General features: G+C 44.5%; 1 protein-coding gene across 1 annotated transcript; it reads left to right on the top strand.

The window, feature by feature from the left end:
• Window positions 1–218: 218 nt before the first annotated feature.
• KDELR2 (KDEL endoplasmic reticulum protein retention receptor 2) lies at window positions 219–18,332 on the top strand. The gene is made up of 5 exons (XM_045875846.3): window positions 219–428; window positions 9,429–9,529; window positions 13,243–13,401; window positions 14,372–14,624; window positions 16,233–18,332. Exons 1-5 carry the CDS (start codon window positions 338–340, stop codon window positions 16,265–16,267), a joined length of 639 nt encoding a protein of 212 aa, XP_045731802.1. The 5' UTR covers window positions 219–337; the 3' UTR covers window positions 16,268–18,332.
• The last annotated feature ends 701 nt before the right edge of the window (window positions 18,333–19,033 follow it).

The following is a 19,033-nucleotide window of genomic DNA, read 5'->3' as shown; positions in this document are numbered from 1 at the left end:
AAGGGAGTGTCATTTCAAAAACTTAAAGGAAATCGCTGGCACCCGAGCGAGGCCGGAAACCGGCCGGGGGAAGTTCGCGAGGGGTCGGGGTCCTGGGGAGGGAGCCCCTGTGCGGGCGCTTCGGGCCGGGCCTGCGCTGGGCGCGTCCCCTTTAAGGGGCGGGGCCTGGCAGCGGCTCCACCCCCCCCGCTCCCAGACTGCCCCGCGCGCGCCGGCAGTTCGGCCACGTCCCTGGCCACGTCGCGCCCGCTCTCGCCATCTTCGCCGCTTCCTCTCGGGGGCCGCCGCCGCCGCCTGAGCTGCCGAGCCCCGGGCCGCCGCGCCGACCGCCGCCGCCATGAACATCTTCCGGCTGACGGGGGACCTATCCCACCTGGCGGCCATCGTCATCCTGCTGCTGAAGATCTGGAAGACGCGCTCCTGCGCCGGTGAGCGGCGGGCCAGGTCCCGGAGAGGCTCGGGCGCCAGGCCGGGTCGCCCCGAGGAGCCGCCGACCTCGGCCGCCCCACGGCCCGCGGGCCCGCGGCGCCCGACACACCCCCTCGCCTGGCCCGGCGGGGGATCGGCCCTGGCGGGGGGTGCCCTGCGGCCACTCGGGGTGGGCGCCCAGGCCGGGCAGGGTGTCGCGGCTCTGGGCCCCGCTCGGCTCCGGGTCGGCCCCCGAACTTGAGCTGTCGGGGCGGGGGAGGCGCCAGCCAGACTGCGCGGGGCCCCATTCTGTCTGAAAAGTTTGGATGGGGCGGGGGCCGGGGGGGGGGGGGGAGTCCGGCCGGCTTGCCCCCTCGGCCCTCGGCTCTGATGGGCGCAGCTCCGCGCGCCTGGGCGGCGGGTCGGGAGGTGCGGGGAGCCCGCGAATCAATGGGACTGGAGGGAGGAGGATGGGCCGGAGCGCGGCCCGCTCGGCCTGACGTGGCAGCCAGGCCAGCCCGGGAGGTGGAGCGGGCTCGGGGAAGTCACCCCGCTCCCTACCCTGCCCCTTCGAGGACTGGCCTTTAGGTTAGGGTGTCGGGTCAGACCTGACCCTAGAGTTGTGTGGGCTTCACCCCAGCTCTGGGACCCAGGATCTCGCCTGCCACGGGGGTGTGTGTGGGGGGGGGAGGTCCCTAAATGAATTTCTTGGGGACCGTCAGTGCTGCTTTGAGAAACGAGCTAGTTTGTCGAACTCTTAAGTGTCTCCATCTGATAACGGGTTCTCCTAAACCTGCGGCGCCGGGTACCGCCGAGGTCTCGTGTGGTCTCCTGTAATTCCTCGCTCCACGTCACCAGTGAGTTGGCGACTCCCGCCTCTGGAGTACGCATTTCATGCATGCATTGCTGGGAGGCAGTGGGACAAATCTTTCCCAGATAAAAGCTGTGAAGTTTTACATTTCATTAACCCTAAAAGCTTCAGAGGGGCACATTTTTAAACGATTTCTTGAAATGCAGTGTCTTCTTTAAACTTCTTTTTGATGCCACGGCCTCAGTGAAATAACTTTTGAATTCAAGAGCTCAGTTTTTGCACAGGCAGTAAAAGATCCCATTTCCCTGATCATTTTCTAAAGATTTCCATATCTAGGGTAGCACCCCACATCACTGACTGCTGTCTTCAGGACTCACCTGTCTCCCCAGAACATACCTGAGATGGAGGAAGTAAGCAAAAACAAGAGACCTTTGAGCAGTCAAAATGGATGTTACAAAGTCCATGTACTGAAACCAGTGTTGTCTGGCTTGGAGGTGATCTCTCATTTTGTACATATTCTGAGAGATTCAGTTGTAAGATTTACAATTATAGCAAAGTAACTGCAGCAGTTGTGATAGCTGACAATTAAGCACGTGCTGTGTACTAGGTAGCGCACTAAATGCTTTATATAGCTTTTTCCACCTAGTCTTTAAAATGACCTTAAGAGCTAGGTGCTGTTGTCCCCATTCTGTGGAGGAGGGAACTGAGCCTTAAGGGAGGTGAGGAAATTAATGGTAGAGCCAGGATTGAAACACAAGCAAACTCACAGTTAAGGATTTTGAATCAGTATTGTCTATTTTGGCCTCAGTAATTTTAGTTTAAACTCTGATGCCAGACCAGTAGTTTAGGTCATCTTTTCATTGCACTCAGGAAATTTGTCACGCCCCCCCCCCCCCCGCTTTATTGAGATATAATTGACATATTATACATTGTATTAGTTTCAGGTATGCAACATAATGATTTGATATATGTATATATTGTGAAATGATCACCATAAGTTTAGTTAACATCCATCACCACACATAGTTAACCATTTTTTTCCTGTGATGAGAACTTTAAAGATCTGTTCTCTTACCAACTTTCAAATATGCAATACGGTGTTATTGACTGTAGTCATCGTGCTGTACATGACATCCCCAGGACTTATTTTATAACTGGAAGTGTGTACCTTTTGACTGCCTTTACCCATTTCAGCCACCCCTCACTCAGAAAATGTTACTTTTATCTTGATTTTTGCTTCAAAATTTTTCTATGAGTCTCTTAGTTTTCTTTCATGTATTTCTCAGAATCCCGTTCTCTGTCAAGTCCTTAAGTATTGAAGCTTGCTGTCTCTTAAACACATACCTAAATTAAGATGTTGGGGAGAAGCTAGTATACCTCCACGTATAGAATTCTTAAGGAAACCTTGAGTAATATGGAGAAAGTGAGAGGGTTTGCTATTTTGTTTGTTTTTTAATATTCACTATCTTCATTTGGGAGATTTAAGAGCATTTAGGAAAATAGAAAATACTTCAGCCAAGATAATAAGGAAGATAAGTAGTTAAGTTCTTGTGTATTTGTCAAGTCTTCCTACAGTTAACCTGAAGTTATAGGGCATTATTAAACTATTCTCTTTGTCAGACTGAAGATCATTTTAGTTCTTATACATGAGATTTCCTGGCCTTTTAAAAATCAAAATCACCGAGATCATTTATTCAGAATTAAATGCTAAATTTGATTGGCTGCTTTGTTTTTCCATTCTAAATTATGAAAGTTGTTTAGAGGCTTTTGAAAGAGAATTTGATATGAGTTTCTCAAATAACTGGAATAAGAGACTTGTACGTTCAGGTTGTGTTTCTCACTTTGACAATATTGGTATTGGGGTTCATTTTAGGATTTGGGCACCTGTTTTGAACATGCCTGCAGCCAGAACCATGGGGCTTTTTTCCCTTAGGGTAAGGGATGAGACAGGTTAGTGAGGAAGCTGGAGATTCTGTTTTCCTGACCATCTAATTTGAGAATGACCACCTTAAAGGGCCTGTTTTAAAGTGAGGGTAGGAGAGCTGATCTTGGTTTAGCTCTCTGTCTTTGTCTGCTATTGTCATTACAAAGGGGTGCCCAAATGAAGTGTGACTTTCTCATATCCCTGAACTATCGTTGCAGCTGGATCCACAGTACACTCAAGTTATCACTTTATCCTTGTCCTCTACACTGACCTGGATAGCCTTGGGAGAACAAGCCTTGGTTTGTAGATGAAGAACTTCTTATCAACATTTTTCTGTAGGCTGGCTGATAGTTATTAATAGTGCTGTATCTATTGTGCTTACATTACTAGTGGAGTGCTTTTGAGATCCATGACTCCCAGCCGCCCTCTCCTAGTCTCTCCCCTCCTCCCCCATCTATTGCTTTGATTGTTGTTAGCTGTTATGTTGGTTTTGTTGTAGACTTTTTATCCTTCCATACATGACAGGAACATCCAGTGTCCCCTGCTTTTCTCATAATTGGACAGCTTATAATTTTGAATACAAAAATCTCCTCTTTTATTGTGGTCATTGAGTACTTCAGGAAGCTATTGTATCACATTCCCAGCTCCCTCTTTGTAGCAGCTGTCCCCTCTGTTCTTTTGAGTGCCAGTCTGTTGACTAATCATTGCTCCCAAACATCTATTGACCAGGGCGCCTGGGTGGCTCAGTCATTAAGCTTCTGCCTTCGGCTCAGGTCATGGTCCCAGGGTCCTGGGATCGAGCCCGCATCGGGCTCCCTGCTCGGCGGGAAGCCTGCCTCTCCCTCTCCCACTCCCCCTGCTTGTGTTCCCTCTCTTGCTGTGTCTCTCTCTGTCAAATAAATAAATAAAATCTTAAAAAAAAAAATCTGTTGACCACCCATTGAGTGCAAGGTAGTGGGGACACAATTTAGAACAGCAGCTTATAGCTATCAAAGTCTCTGCTTTCAAGAAAGTTGCAATTTACTTGAAATAATAAGACATATATAAAAAGATAAAAATAAAGGGTATTAAAAATAAAGGGTATTAAATGCAGGCAGTAAATCCTGTGGATGTGAAGTGGCTAGAAGGATCCCAGGGAAGGCTCCCCTGACTTCCCAGCAAGGTGTAGGTAAGACCTCTGTGAAGAAAAGTCTGAAACTTTGTTAATGGACATAGAAGATGACCTGAATGTATCTTCGTAACCGTGGTTCTGAATAGGACTAGATAGGCCGGTAAGGAGGCAAGATGATTCATCTCCCCAAATTTACTTACCGATTCAGAATATCATCAAAGTTAAAAGACAATAAGCTGAGAGAAATAATCTGCAATATATCTAAGTGACAAAAAGCTAACATACATAATAAAATAATCCTACAAATAAAAAGGATAGAAAAATGGGCAAAGTTGGCAGTTCACAGAAGAATAACAGGAGGCCCATTAAGCGTGAAAGAATGCCCAGCCGCATTAACAGTTAGGAACTTGGACAGTAAAACAGCAATGCATGCCATCATTTCCTCACTGGGTGAGAAAAGTAAGGGGTTTATAACATGTAACATAGGCAAGGGTGTGAAAGGCCATTCTCATTTGGTGTTAGTGAATATGAAAATTGGCACAGCCTTTCTAGAGGAAATCTGACTGCTTATCAAAACTTAAAGTTGATGTTCATATATTTATACCAGTGACTGTAAGGAATCTGAACTGCAGAAATTGCCATATGTGTAAATAAACTATAGGTATAAAGATGTTCCTTGTACCTAAATAACTATAAAACACTGTTTATAGATAAAAAGATGTTCATGTAGTATTCATAAAAAAGTTGTAAACAACCCAAATGTCCGTTAATGGAGCGGTTGTGAAGATGTGGTATGGTTACACTATGGAACACTATGCAGCCATTAACAAGAAGGAGCTAAAAGTATTAACAGGGGAAGATAAATCTGAGAGGTTAAGATAAAAAAACAAATTGTAGGGGCACCTGGGTGGCTCAGCTGGTTAAGCATCTGCCTTCGGCTCAGAACATGATCCCAGAGTCCTGGGATCGAGCCCTACAACAGGCTCTCTGCTCAGCAGGAGGCTTGCTTCTCCCTCTCCCTCTGCTGCTCCCCCTGCTTGTCTCTCTCTCTCTCAAATAAATAAGATCTTTAAAAAAAAAAAAGCAAATTGTAAAGCAGAAGATTCTGTGGCCCCACTTTAAGGGGCAAACATATATGCAGGTACATATACAAACACATATATAGAAAGGAGCTTTTATTTTTATTTTTATTTTTTAAAGATTTTATTTATTCATTTGAGACACAGAGATACAGAGAGAGAGCATGAGCAGGGAGAGAGGCAGAGGGAGATGGAGAAGCAGGCTCCCTGCTGAGCCAGGAGCCCGATGTGGGGCTCGATCCCAGGACCCTAGAATCATGACCTGAGCCAAAGGCAGATGTTTAGCCATCTGAGCCACCCAGGCGCCCCATAAAGGAGCTTTTAAAAAGCCTGGAAAGTTGCATTTAAAATGGAGGTGGGAGGGATGTTAAAAGGTCCTTTTGTTTTTATTCCTTATATTTTAGCCCAGTTGGAATTTTTAATTAAATAGCATGGATTTCTTTGAAAACAAGAAAAAACAACAAAACAGGACATAGTGAGAGCTGTCATTTATCAAGCATTTGCAATGTGACAGGTGTAATATACAGCACTTTTTCTTTAGCAGTCCCACAAAGTTGTCATAATTTGTCCCCATTTGAGAGATGCAGAAAGTGAGGTTGGGGGTGGGGCGCAATGTATGTCATGGGCCCAGGCTTACCCTGGGTGTTCAGGGGCTGAGCTTAAACCCAGTCTGTCTGGCTTCAGAGGCTCTTTTTCCCTAGGTCACAAGAGTTGTGTTACGAGTCAGTTCCTGACTATTCGGCTGCTGGTTCCAGGGAAAGTTAATGGCCTTTAGGAGAGTATCCACATCCTTGGAGACAATGGGTTAGAGCATGGTGCCTGGGGCCCTTGTTGAATGCTGCCTTGTTGACAGTGCAGACTGTCCTGGTGGTCTAACCTACGGGACTTGGTTGCAGCTCAGCTGTTAACCAGAACAAAAATAATTCATGGAAAGCTTTTCTGTTTGGTCAGGGGTTCTGTTCTGTAAACCACTGGGAATATAAGAAATGCAACTTTTAACCTGCAGCATAATTTAGAGTAATATACACTGTAGGGTATAGTTGTAGGGTTTTATTAAACCTAATTTGGCCCAATGTAAAAGATAGGAATGGTGTTAGGTTTAATGACTGATTTCCATTTAATGTGTCATACTCCTTAATATGGATATTTGGTGCATTTGGTATTGGGATGGCCATTTCAGAAACATTTAGAATGAGTATTCTTGAGAGCTTGTTACCTGCCAGCCTTCACATGCTTTGGTCCCAAACAGGGAGAAAGTGACTGTGGGAGCCCCTCAGGCTTTCAGGAGGTTCTCTCCCTGGAAGGAGATTCCTGCCCCTGCCCTCTCTGTCTTCAGCTGGAATCTCTGCCATCTTGTGAAGACTGGAAAATTTTTCTGTCTTAAAGGAAGAAGCTGCTACTTCCTAATCAGGATCCCAGTCCAGGAAGAATAGGGTAGAACTGTATGAGCACACTTAGATTTCCAGCATGGCAGTTCCTACATGGATTCTGCACCATGAGACAAGCTGCAGGCCACACACTGCCTGACTCTTGCTCTTCTCCTGCTCAGGGGCTCTCCCACCCTCTGGTCGGCAGTAAATTAGGGCAGAGCCCACAGAACATCGCCTATTGACAGTTACAGAGACACAGTATGACTTAGAAACTTCTTGGAAATGTTATCCCAAAATACCACAAAATGAGAATTTACGCCATGACATGAAAATAAAATGAATTCTGTCTCTCTTTTTTTTGACCATTTGTTCATTCATTCGGCAGATATTTTCTTAGCCCTGCTGCATGTCAGGCCCAGTGCTGAGCACAGAGAATACAAAATGGATAAGACATGAGCCCAACCTTTGGAGATCTCAGTGTCTATTAGGGAAGAGGGAAGACAGGCAACCGGATAATTGCAGTGTATGTTGTAAGATCATAATAGGAGCTGGGGCAGCAGCTGCTGGGAAGTAGTTTCCATTATGTATTTGCTGAATGATAAACAGTACCAAGGGGGGTGTCTTCAAAGACGACTTACCAGAGGAAGTGGTATGTGAGTTGGGTCTCAAAGGGAGTGGTAAAATTGATATGATAGCCCTGGATTTTTAATACAGGGATGCCGAAAATGAGGAAAAATCGCAAATCTATCTGGCTTCCAAAGTTCCATTAGAATAAACCCTTTATAACAAATTTGCCTGTATGTACCCTATAATTTTTTTATATAAAATATTGGAAAGAACCAGATGGGAAAGGAACTGGGAATTTCTCTCTCAAAGCTTCAACCAATATCAAATGTGAGTTGCATGCTCCCTATCCTTTTCCCCTTCATCGCGTCTTCTCTTTCTCCCATGTCTCTGTGTGAATGGCAACCTCATTGTTCTCCTTTGGAACATTGATCTCTGATAAGAAAATACGTTCCCCATTACTGGGGAAAACTGAAAGGAGCAGACTGTCTGTATCTCCACCTTTGACCCTTGAAATTGGTTACTACTGATATGTCCAGAAGGAGTCAACTTTTTCTTCAGGTTCTGTTTAGGTATTTTTGTGAATAGACTAGAACTGCAATTATTCGTATGTAGAAAGTAACATTCTTGTATCCAGGCTTTTTTTTAGTTTCAGCAACCTGCAGAATTGTGTTACAAAATATCATTTAAAAACAATGTAATTTTCACATTCCATAGGAGCATTGCCAGTAATGTGGTGAAGCAACATTTCTTTAAAATGCATGCTTACTGAAATGTTTAATGGTGTGAAGTTTGCAACGTAGAGGAAGGTGGGTGGGTTCTGATGTGCAGTAGGATTCAGTTTCCTTCATGAATTTGCTCAATCTTCATCTGAAACCCATAGTTCACATCCTTTGTCACATAAATATTTGGCCAAATTGAGATGTCAGAAAAGCTGAGTGCACATGCTACGTGACCATCGACACTTCGCAGCTGATCTCCACGTGCCGCAGCAGTGCTCTGCAGGTGGACTGGTGGTTGGAGGTGGGAGCAGATTTAAGGTGTTTTTTTGGTTTTTTTTTTTTTTTTTTTTTTTTTTAAAGACTGCTGCTTTTGAGGACTGACTATAGTAGTAGGTTCCACCCTCTTGTTGCCATGGCATCCAGAGCAACATTTCTATGGCTGTGTGATGAATCTAAGACATGGAATTTTTTTTTTTTTAAGATTTTATTTATTTATTTGAGAGAGAGAGAATGAGAGAAAGCACATGAGAAGGGGGAGGGTCAGAGGGAGCAGCAGACTCCCCGCCGAGCAGGGAGCCCGATGCGGGACTCGATCCCGGGACTCCAGGATCATGACCTGAGCCGAAGGCAGTTGCTTAACCAACTGAGCCACCCAGGCGCCCAAGACATGGAATTTTTAAAAATCTTAACATGTCCAGGAAATGCTGCCCTCACAAAATAAGTTGCCTTGGGAGGCCATACCACTGTTCCAGGGTGGTACGCTCAGACTCTTCCCTGTAGCAGTGTTCCTCATCTCCTTAATCAGATTAGATCCCAAGGCCATGAAGGATTTGTCACCATGAGATACACTGTTTTAAAGTAGAAAGAAAGATGCGGAAGGTAGCAGACAAGTTACAACAATAGATACCAGCAGAACTAGTGAAATTATTCTTGCCTGAAGCATATATTTGAAGAATACAGTGTTCAGGGGCACTTGGGTGGCTCAGTCGGTGAAGCGTCCCAACTCGGTTCAGGTCAGGATGGTGTGGTGAGATTGAGCCCTGTGTCAGGGCGGAGTCGGCTTGGTCCTTCTCCCTCTGCTCCTCCCCCACCTGCGCTCTCTCTTTCTCTCAAATCAATAAGTAAAATCTTTTCAAAAGAAGAAAAATACTCATTTGAACAGAACATCCTGGTACAGTGGCGCTGGAATGATTCAGGCACTTTCCCATCGTCGGCCAGCAGGGTAAGACTGCAGAGGTAGAGCCTCCCAGAAGGAGCATGTTCAGGAGTGTTAAGTGAAAGGAAAACTACGGCTGCTCGCGTTTATGGAGTCGTCGCAGACGTCAGCCTTTGACCCTGGAGCCCACTTTCCGTATCTGCGCTTGCTGCGGTTTTCTCTGCGGGAAGCGTTCAGCTTCTCTAAGACAGGCTTTTCTAATATGTTCCTTTTGTTTCTTCAGGTATTTCTGGAAAAAGCCAGCTTCTCTTTGCACTGGTCTTCACAACTCGTTACCTGGATCTTTTCACTTCATTTATTTCACTATATAATACATCTATGAAGGTATGGTATGGCATCCAATGGAATGCATTTTATCCATAACTCACAGGCCTCTGGAAACTATTAAGTTTGTGTCAGCTGTGTACTTAGACATCTTCTAGAATAATGTCTAAACATGCTGTTCTCGACCTAAGCACTTTTAGACCACCTTGTACATAGACGTGGGAAGGGCATTATCATTAAGCACATTTTCTGTTTCAGAGGAGTATCTGTTTAATTAAAGTGCTGTGCAGTTAGAGATTTTTTCATCTTAAATTCCTTGAGTATGATAAACTTCTAAAGCTCTTGATAACCCTGCAAGAAAGAGGGATAACTATCATGTTTTCAAGCAGTGCGAAATTACAGACTCCCTGGGAAACCCAGCAGGTTGGTTCAGAAGGAGGAATGAAAGCCAGGACTCCTCGCTGCAGTACCTCGTTTTGCTGTTGTGGGAGGGATTATGTGTAGGCTTCTACTTCTTTTCTTTCTTTTCCTGCTAACTCCATGTTCCATGAACTTCTTTGTGTGCCATCTTTATTACTCTTTCCATGCCTAAATAACATCTGTACCATAATTCGTTTAATGTATTTCTAAAACCTTTTAACTTGTCCTAAGCATTAGTATCCATGGCTTTGGTGTCCTATTTTTTCTGAATCCACATGAAAACAAATGTGTAATGATTAAAATGCAGGATGTTTGTGTACCACCTTACATCTTGCGGACCACTGGGGGTGCATGCTCCCTGCTTGCCAAGGCCTCGGTTTCGCACCATCATTGAACTTAGACTTACTGAGCACCCACAGTGCCGGGCACTTCCCTCGCTCTGAGGACAGGGCCGAAAACGAGCAGAAGTCTTAGTGTCTGGTTGGGGAGAGTAGACGGATCATCCCAATACTCCGTGAATGACGGCAGTTTGTGATGGGTGCTGTGAAGGAGTATGGGGCTCTCAGGGTGTGCAGTAGGAGTCTCATTTCTTTCATTCATTCGTTCTACATAGCTTACTGAGCACCTGCATGCGGGGCAGTGTTGTGGGCACAGCTGAGGAAGTCATGTTTAACCTGAAGCCTATTGGTGTGGTACTTAAAAAGCATTTTTTATAAGCACAGGTCAGAGTAGACAAAGCCATATTTGGGCCTGTAGTCTTTACTAAGAAACAAATTTGAGTTACCTATAATCATTTCATTCTTCATCGCTAAGTGACCGGAGCCTCGTATTCAGGAAATAATTAGCTTACTTAAAATGGGTAGGTCCCAGGGCGCCTGGGTGGTTCAGTCGTTAAGCGTCTGCCTTTGGCTCAGGTCATGATCCCGGGGTCCTGGGATCGAGCCCCGCATCGGGCTCCCTGCTCCGCGGGAAGCCTGCTTCTCCCTCTCCCACTCCCCCTGCTTGTGTTCCCTCTCTCGCTGTGTCTCTCTCTCTCAAATAAATAAATAAAATCTTTAAAAAAAAAAAAAAAGGGTAGGTCCCTGCTTGTTGTCCAGGCAAGTTAAAACTGCAGGTTATTACAAGCATGTGAGCAAGAATCCCCTCAGGATCCTTGGCTTTCAGAAGATCCTTGCTTGGTTCTAGTTCCCAAGCATGTCCTGAACATCAGAGGAGTGAGAGCCAAGTTTTATGTGCTCATTGCTTTGACTATAAATGCCAGGCACAGGCGAGGGGAGAAAAGCAGCTGCTTACCTCCGTGGCTGCCTAAGCCTTTAGGGACAGAATCTTGGCTGGCCATGTTCCGGGCGCTGGGGAGGGACCCTCCCAGCTACCACATGCCTTGGCCAGATGTTCTGCTGGAGGAGACTGTGTATAAATGTATGTGTTTTGTTGTTACATGTAGATTTATATGTTATCTTATTCATATACATGTATACATATATTTGTATGTGGAGAGAACTCTAACAATATAAGATACTAATCTTGATTTTTTTTTTTTTGGTAGTTTGGTTTATGGGTAAGACCAACAATTTTAATACCTTGTCAACTATTTATTTGCAAGTATAACTTCATGATGAGGTGCCAGGGATAGTTTAGTGTCTTTGTTTTGTTTTTAAGCATATGAGGACTTGATGATTGGTCTCATTTTCTTAATAAGCCTAGATGTTTTCCTATAAGTTTCATAAGGTGGTTTTCCTGAGGAGTAGTACTGGGTATCCCAACTGATATCCCACTTGTTTCCATTCAGAGGCTAAACCTCCCCTTTGGTTCTTGGGCCTAAAATTCTGCATTTTGAAAATTGCTGTAATTTCAGAATAACAGACTTTTCCTTTGGGTTACATGACTATATGCTGTTTGACCTTTTGAATGTGAAAGAACGTAACTCGACTGTATGCCTTTGAACAGCTGTACTCCTATGTGAGCTCCCTTGTAAGCTTTGACAAGTTATCCCTTCCTTTTGGTTTTGCTTTTGGTATGCTACCAGACAGAATTTCATAGAAGTGATCTGAATGTTCTGTGTTAAAGTAACACAATGTAAGTAAAAATGATCATAAAGTTAAATGTGGGCTACATTGTATCTTCTCTTTAGAAAAGCACTAGCTAGGGGTGCCTGGGTGGGGCTCAGTCAGTTAAGCCTCCAAGTCTTGGTTTCAGCTCAGGTCATAATCTCATGGATCATGGGATTCAGCTCCCCGCTTGATGGGGAGTCTGCTTGAGATTCTCTCCTTCTGCCCCTCCCCTCACTCTTTCTCTCTCTCTCTCTCACTGTCTCTCTCAAATGAGTAAATACATCTTAAAAAAGAAAGAGAGAAAGAAAAGAAAGGCACTAGCTAAGAAATAGCCTCATGCTGGAGGGAGGCGCACTGGTGTGGAACTGTGCCCCGTAGGCTGCTATCTAATGGTTTAAAGTGAGATTACAAATACATTCTCTGGAGGGGGTTGGGAGGGATGGGGTGGCTGGGGGATGGACATTGGGGAGGGTGTGTGCTATGCTGAGCACTGTGAATTGTGTAAGATTGATGAATCACAGACCTGTACCCCTGAAACAAACAATACATTATATGCTAATTTTAAAAAACGCCTTCTTTGGCAGTTTCTTCTAAAGTTAAAGGTACACTTTTAACATATGATCCAGCAATCCCATTCCCAGGTCCTGACCCAAGAGAAATGAAAAGTTAGGCTCATACAAGTGCCCGTATATAAATGTTCATAGTAGCTCTATCTATTGTCCTCCAAGCTGGCAACAACCCGCCTGTCCCAAAGGTAGTGTGTGGAGGAACAACTGTGCGCACCCAGACAGTGAACTGCTCCTCGGCAGTAAAAAGGAACCAGTTGTTAACACACAGCAACATGGTTGGACCGAGAACGCATTATGGTACTTAAAAGAAGCCAGTCCTGGGGGACATACTATGTGATTCCATGTATTTGGTATTCTGGAAAAGGCAAAAACTGCAGGGACCAAGAATACATCAGTTATCCAAAAAAAAAAAAAAAAAAAGGAAGAAGAATAGATCAGTTATCGCCAGACTTTGGGCCTGGGGGAAGGGCTTGACTACAAAGGGCAGCATGAAGGAGGTCTTTGGGGGGGTTACATGATAGGACTATCCTGTGTCCTGATTGTGGTGTGGTGGTGGTTATAGGACTAGCAGATCTATATACCCCCCGAAGTTAACTTTATTGTATTTAAGTTTCAAAATAAAGAAGCCAAGGAAAACAATCTTGCTTTTGTGAGCAAATGGATGATGTAGAAAGGCAAGGGAGTTGGAGCCGTTGTAAAGTATGGATGACCTGTGCTTTTCTTCCGTCCTTAGCTCATCTACATTGCCTGTTCCTATGCCACGGTGTACTTGATCTACATGAAATTTAAGGCAACCTACGACGGAAATCATGATACCTTCCGAGTGGAGTTTCTGGTGGTCCCTGTGGGAGGCCTCTCCTTTCTAGTCAATCATGATTTCTCCCCTCTGGAGGTTAGTTAAGAGGTTATTTAGGCAAACAGACATGTTTGCAGATAATGTGGGAGGTTCTGGCTTGTTTGATTTGGCAAACTTCTGGTGCAGCATATACTGTTCGGTGTAACTAAATCACAGACAGGAATTAAACCCCCAGGTATTTGCCGGATTCTTCTCTAGAGAGTAAACCAGGCTTCCGTGGGAGCAAAGACAGTGCCTTGCCCGTCCAAGTGCTTGAAGAACACAGTTCTTCACGTAAGGGTGTTGCACTCTGATACTGTGTGCAGATCCCCTAAGCAGTGTTGCTACGCTGGGTGTGTTGAGGAAAAGTGGTTTGCATGGTGCCCTGCACTCCACAGAGCCCTGCCTCGCCCCTCCCTTAACGTCCTGGGGAAGCTGCTGCTTGTGGATTCAGAACACTCCCAGGGCTACGTGCAAGGCCTTCTGTCGTCCACGTGAATCCAGTTGCGCAGAGTGTTTACGTAATTACAATTCTCGTTACTTACCCCTTTGATTTAACCACACCAAGAAAGTCCAAAGAGTAAGAAACATGGTGAAAATACTGAGATAGTCTGTGAAGGAGACCAGCTGGTAAGGAAAAGCAGCAGTGGGAGAGTAGAAGGCCCCGGCTGTCAGCCTCGTGCACCGTGGCGGAGAGCGCCCTAGATTCGGAGTGGGACAAGCTTACCTGGGAGAAACACATATGTAGATTCACAGCAAATTGTACCGGGAAGGAGATGCTGGAGAGATGGGTAATGAAAATTCAGAGGCAGAGGTGTGTGGGTTACCCAGCTTGTCATTGGGAATGTCGTGCCTCTTCGATGTAGCTCAAGTTTCTGAGATTTATTCCATTGCCGAGCTACTCTGGTTTGTCCTCCGATGCCTAGACTCCTCACTCTTTGTGCCACTCCACAGTAAAGCGGGAGTATTTCCTGTGAACTCACGGTGGGTACTGGGTGCTGACTGAAGCCTGTGGTTTCTCTTACAGATTTTGTGGACCTTCTCCATCTACCTGGAATCAGTGGCTATCCTTCCTCAGCTCTTCATGATCAGCAAGACAGGGGAGGCGGAGACCATCACCACCCACTACCTGTTCTTCTTGGGCCTCTACCGCGCTCTCTATCTTGTCAACTGGATCTGGCGCTTCTACTTCGAGGGCTTCTTTGACCTCATCGCTGTGGTGGCCGGCGTTGTCCAGACTATTCTCTACTGTGACTTCTTCTACCTGTACATTACAAAAGGTACCACGGGCTGCCTTCTCCCTGCTTTGTTCCTACAGCTGTGTGTTTTTAGGAGCTCCCTCCCTGTGTGTTTTTAGGAGCTCCCTGCTCCTAATCTGGCACTAGCTCATCAAGCACAACTGGTTTCAGAAAAACATTTTAATGACTGTCAAAAATCTGGGTCAGGGGCGCCTGGGTGGCTCAGTCAGTTAAGCAACTGCCTTCGGCTCAGGTCATGATCCTGGAGTCCCGGGATCGAGTCCCGCATCGGGCTCCCTGCTCGGCAGGGAGTCTGCTTCTCCCTCTGACCCTCCTCCCTCTCATGCTCTCTGTCTCCCATTCTCTCTCTCAGATAAATAAATAAAAAATCTTAAAAAAAAAAAAAAATCTGGGTCAGGGTTTTCAGCCTTTTTCTTTTCTGTGGCTTTATTGTTTTTCTATAATAACATGTTTTTAGTGTAAGAAATTTAATCAGCTTTTATAATTCTGAAAACAATCACCTGAAACCCTACCACTCAGAGATGATCATAGTTAATGTTTCGATAAGTGTAATTCCAGATATGTCCATGCATATGCACAGATACATGAGTTAAGCTATACGTGCTGTTCTATACATAATCTGTTCCCCCTCCCCTCACATTTTTTCAAGTCAGGAGATAGAAATCTCCATAGTTTTCAGTAGACAGAGAATGTTTCATTATGTGTATTACCATAATTTACTTACTCAGTCCCCTGTTCATGGGTATTCAGGCTGTTACTGATTTGCTGCTATTAAAATCCAGTGCCTGGGGTGTCTGCGTGGCTCAGTCGGTTAAGCGTCCAGCTCTTGATTTTGGCTCAGGTCATGATCTCAGGGTCATAAGATTGAGCCCCGCGTCGGGCTCCACACTGAGCATGGAGCCTGCTTAAGATTCCCTCTGCCCCCACCCCCCAGCTTGCACATTCTCTCTCTCTCAAAAAACAGAAACAAAAACTGCTTAAATCAGTATCCTTGTATATGTATATTTTCACATTTATGTGAGTATAGGACATGCGAACATCACAAAAATCTGATGAAAACTGTGGTCCTTGTTCAAAAAATAAAAAAGCACATTAATGCATGTGCACACAAATGTATGCATATAGTTTTAGGGGATTCAGGAGCCCCTGAAACCCAACCATAGACTTAGGCCAAGAACCCTTGGTAGACATTATAATGCCTTATGGTGGAATTGCTGGCTACAGGGACATATGTATCTTTTTTTTAACGTCCAAAATTTCATAGACCTCTGTACATGTTAACAGTTATATTTTACTATATGTTGATTAGGGGAGAAAGTAATGAGAAGAAAATGCTGTTGTGAATTTAGTGACAATTTCAATCGAATTTGTGTTTCTTAAATTCAGTTGCTGTGACATCAAGGAACATGAAGAAAATTCAAATATGTGTGTGTGTGACATACTCATAGTTCAGGGGGTTTGTTAATTGACACCAAAATCCAATGACTCGTGATGCCAAGGGCTTGTTTCCTTGTACCTTATTCTGTGCTGTCTTAAGTGTGGCAGACCTCTAGGAACAGGAAGAAAGCAACGATAAGCTTGTCAATACCAGTAACCTTTTGTTTTCTCTCCCTCTCTCTCAAATTCTAGTACTCAAGGGAAAGAAGCTCAGTCTGCCAGCGTAAGTGCCAAAGACCACCCCAGCCTCTGTCCTTCAGGGTGCTCGGACAGAATTCTTACCACAGCAAAGGCACAAGATGCGTGATGCGGAAAATCAGAAACTTAACTCTTTTGTTGCAAAAAGTCATCAGTGGCTCTGTAAGAACCCAGAGGAAAAGAACCAGAAGGTTTCTGTTTAATGCATCTTGCCTTATCTTTTTTTATTCCTATGTACAAAGATTTTTTTACACAAAGAAACTTAATGCTGTATTAATAAATTCAGTGTGTAGCTTCAGTTGGGGTAGTTCCGAGAGTGAAGATTCTGTGAGGAATAAGTGCAAACTTTTTTTTTTTCATTCTTTGAAACTGTTGATTCTTGGTGTCTGCAGTGAAATTGTACTCCTTGACAGTTGGTAGATTGTATATTCTTCCATCTATCAAACTTGCATTCCACTATATTTATTTTTTGCCAAAAGATGAGTTCTATCTGTTTGAAATCTGAGACACTATGTTCAATTTGATCTATCTTTGTTCAAATCTCTTCCCACCTAATGTGGAAATCCTCCCTTGGACATCACAACACTACATGTAAGGCTGGTAAGGATGACTCACAAGCTTATGGTTTTCATTACCAAGATTTTTGGATTCTGAATGTAGATGGAGTCTCGTTCAAGAGTCACCAAAGGTGCCTGCCCCCCTCTCCCGCTAAGAAGAGTGAGTTTGAGACTGTCCCAAGGGTGTCCGAGAACTCAGTGGGCAGGGGCTCTGGGCTGCTTGCCATCTAAATGTGGGATGTGAGGGACATTTAATGATTATGCTGGATCTAGGACTATGCTCCTCTGAGGAATGGAATACAAGTTAGTCACCTATCACTTTAATTTACAGTTCCAAAAGCTTACTACAACCATGTCCGTGCTCAGATTCAAATGGTTTTTCGTATCACTTTCGGGTAGTAAAATGATTTACAGTTTTTTTCTTAATTGGCAGCACCAGTTGCCATTCCTTACACTCTTTGATTTTTTTTGTTTTTGTTTTTTGTTTTGTTTTTACTGAGCTCTTGCATGATTTATCTTGTGTTACCATCCTAAATAAACATTTTATTTAACGTAGAATAAATTGTCCTTTTTTTGTGAATTAGGCTTTTGGAACATCCTATGTCAGGATGATTTTTTCATTTTTCAATTGGCAATAAAAGCTCCATATAGGGCCGCAAGCATTTATTGTCCACAAATTAATCTAAAACTTTCTGTATTTTGAGGGAAAATTGGAATTTTTCCTCCTGATTTTGCCATTTTATTGATTTGCTACATTTTTTTGATTTGTGCAAAAGCATATGACTTTGTTTTTACGTGATGCACCATAAATGTTAAAGTGTTGAATACTAACAGTGCTTACTACAAGAAGGATGTAGTATTTTTGCTTGCTGCATTAAAATATCTTGTGGAAGAAGGGAGCTAGATGGGTTTTATTTTTATCTAGTGTGTCTCTTAACATCTTTCTAAATTGGCAGTGTGACTGCATAGTTGAACCTCTTGTCTTGATCTCTCTTTTTGTTGCGTCCCGTCCCGTTGCCCCCCCAACCCCGCCACCGCCCTGCCTCATGGTTGTCCTTTTGTGTATCTGTATCTTCCCAGCATTCTAGTCTTGGTTTAGTTTCTGTTTTCATCCTCCTTGGAAGATTCTGAGAGCGTGGAGGAAGGGTGGGAAATCTCGGTATAGTGGAGCAGACTGCTGCCCACACTGAGGGCGGGGTGGGGGGCTCACACTGTTTCTGTGCATGTAAATTAAACAAAAGCTGGGATCACTGTGGGAGAGCACAATGCAGACAAGGATCTGGGACCTCAGCAGGCTGCCTGACTTCGGAAGTATCAGTGTCTTCTCTAGTCATTCTGCCCATGTAAAAGTGAAACTGGCTAAGATGTTACCACCATTTTGCGCCCAACCAGGATGACATCTTAATAAATAGGGTGGCTGAGTGGGAGGGCGGGACTGGGGCCGCGTCCTCACACACATAGGAAACAAAGACCTTGTATGATGCACTGTTTCAAAGTTCCTTTCACTTCTCCAATAAAGGTTATCAGGTAATTAATACTTTTTTATCCAGCTGTTTTATTCGTGTGAATTTTTTTAAATGAAAGCATGAGGAGAAATAAAGTTCTACTAAGTGGGCTAAGTTGGCTGCTTACAGACACCAATCCATTCCCCATCCAGTTCAATCACAGTGTCAGAATAACGTTTCCTGCTTCCTTACAAGCTGGTTGAGAGAGGAGTAGGTAGAGAAATAGGCGAGGGGGGACGAAAAGGTTGCAGGTGGAAGGGAGAAGATCCAGCCCAGCCTTTCCAAAGACACCACTAGGTTGGACGACTTCGTGGAAAGGTCAAGCAAAGATTTCGTTTCAATAGAAATCATGAGTGGTTGGTGGGAACCCTGAGTAAGGAAAGCACAAGCTTTGGGGTCACTCCTCACACTCTAGCTCCGTGACCCTGGTTTAACATGAGTCTCCATCTCCGTTTCCTGCAGAGACTCCTGCCACGGGAGTTTTGTGAGGTGTGAATGAGCCCATGTTAGTGAAGCTCAAATTAGAGCCTGGTGCACACACATTAAGTGCTCGGCACCGGTGTGACCCCTTTTCCCCTCCCTTTGTGCTTAGTTTGGGACAGTTGCCTCAGAAGCTGGCTGGAAACCACTTCTGGCAGGAGACCCTGTGACCTACTTGATGATATTTGTGAATTTTGCCCTTGCTGGGAGAGCAATGCATCCGTAGACATTGACGGCTAAGTACCTACCCCAA

The sequence above is a fragment of the Mirounga angustirostris genome, unplaced genomic scaffold, assembly GCF_029215605.1.
Source record: "Mirounga angustirostris isolate CCGP_5_RB_7025 unplaced genomic scaffold, mMirAng1.0.hap1 SCAF_5, whole genome shotgun sequence".
Lineage (NCBI taxonomy): Eukaryota > Metazoa > Chordata > Mammalia > Carnivora > Phocidae > Mirounga > Mirounga angustirostris.
Note: the sequence above shows the minus strand (reverse complement) of the source record. Positions and strands in the feature narration are given on the sequence as shown.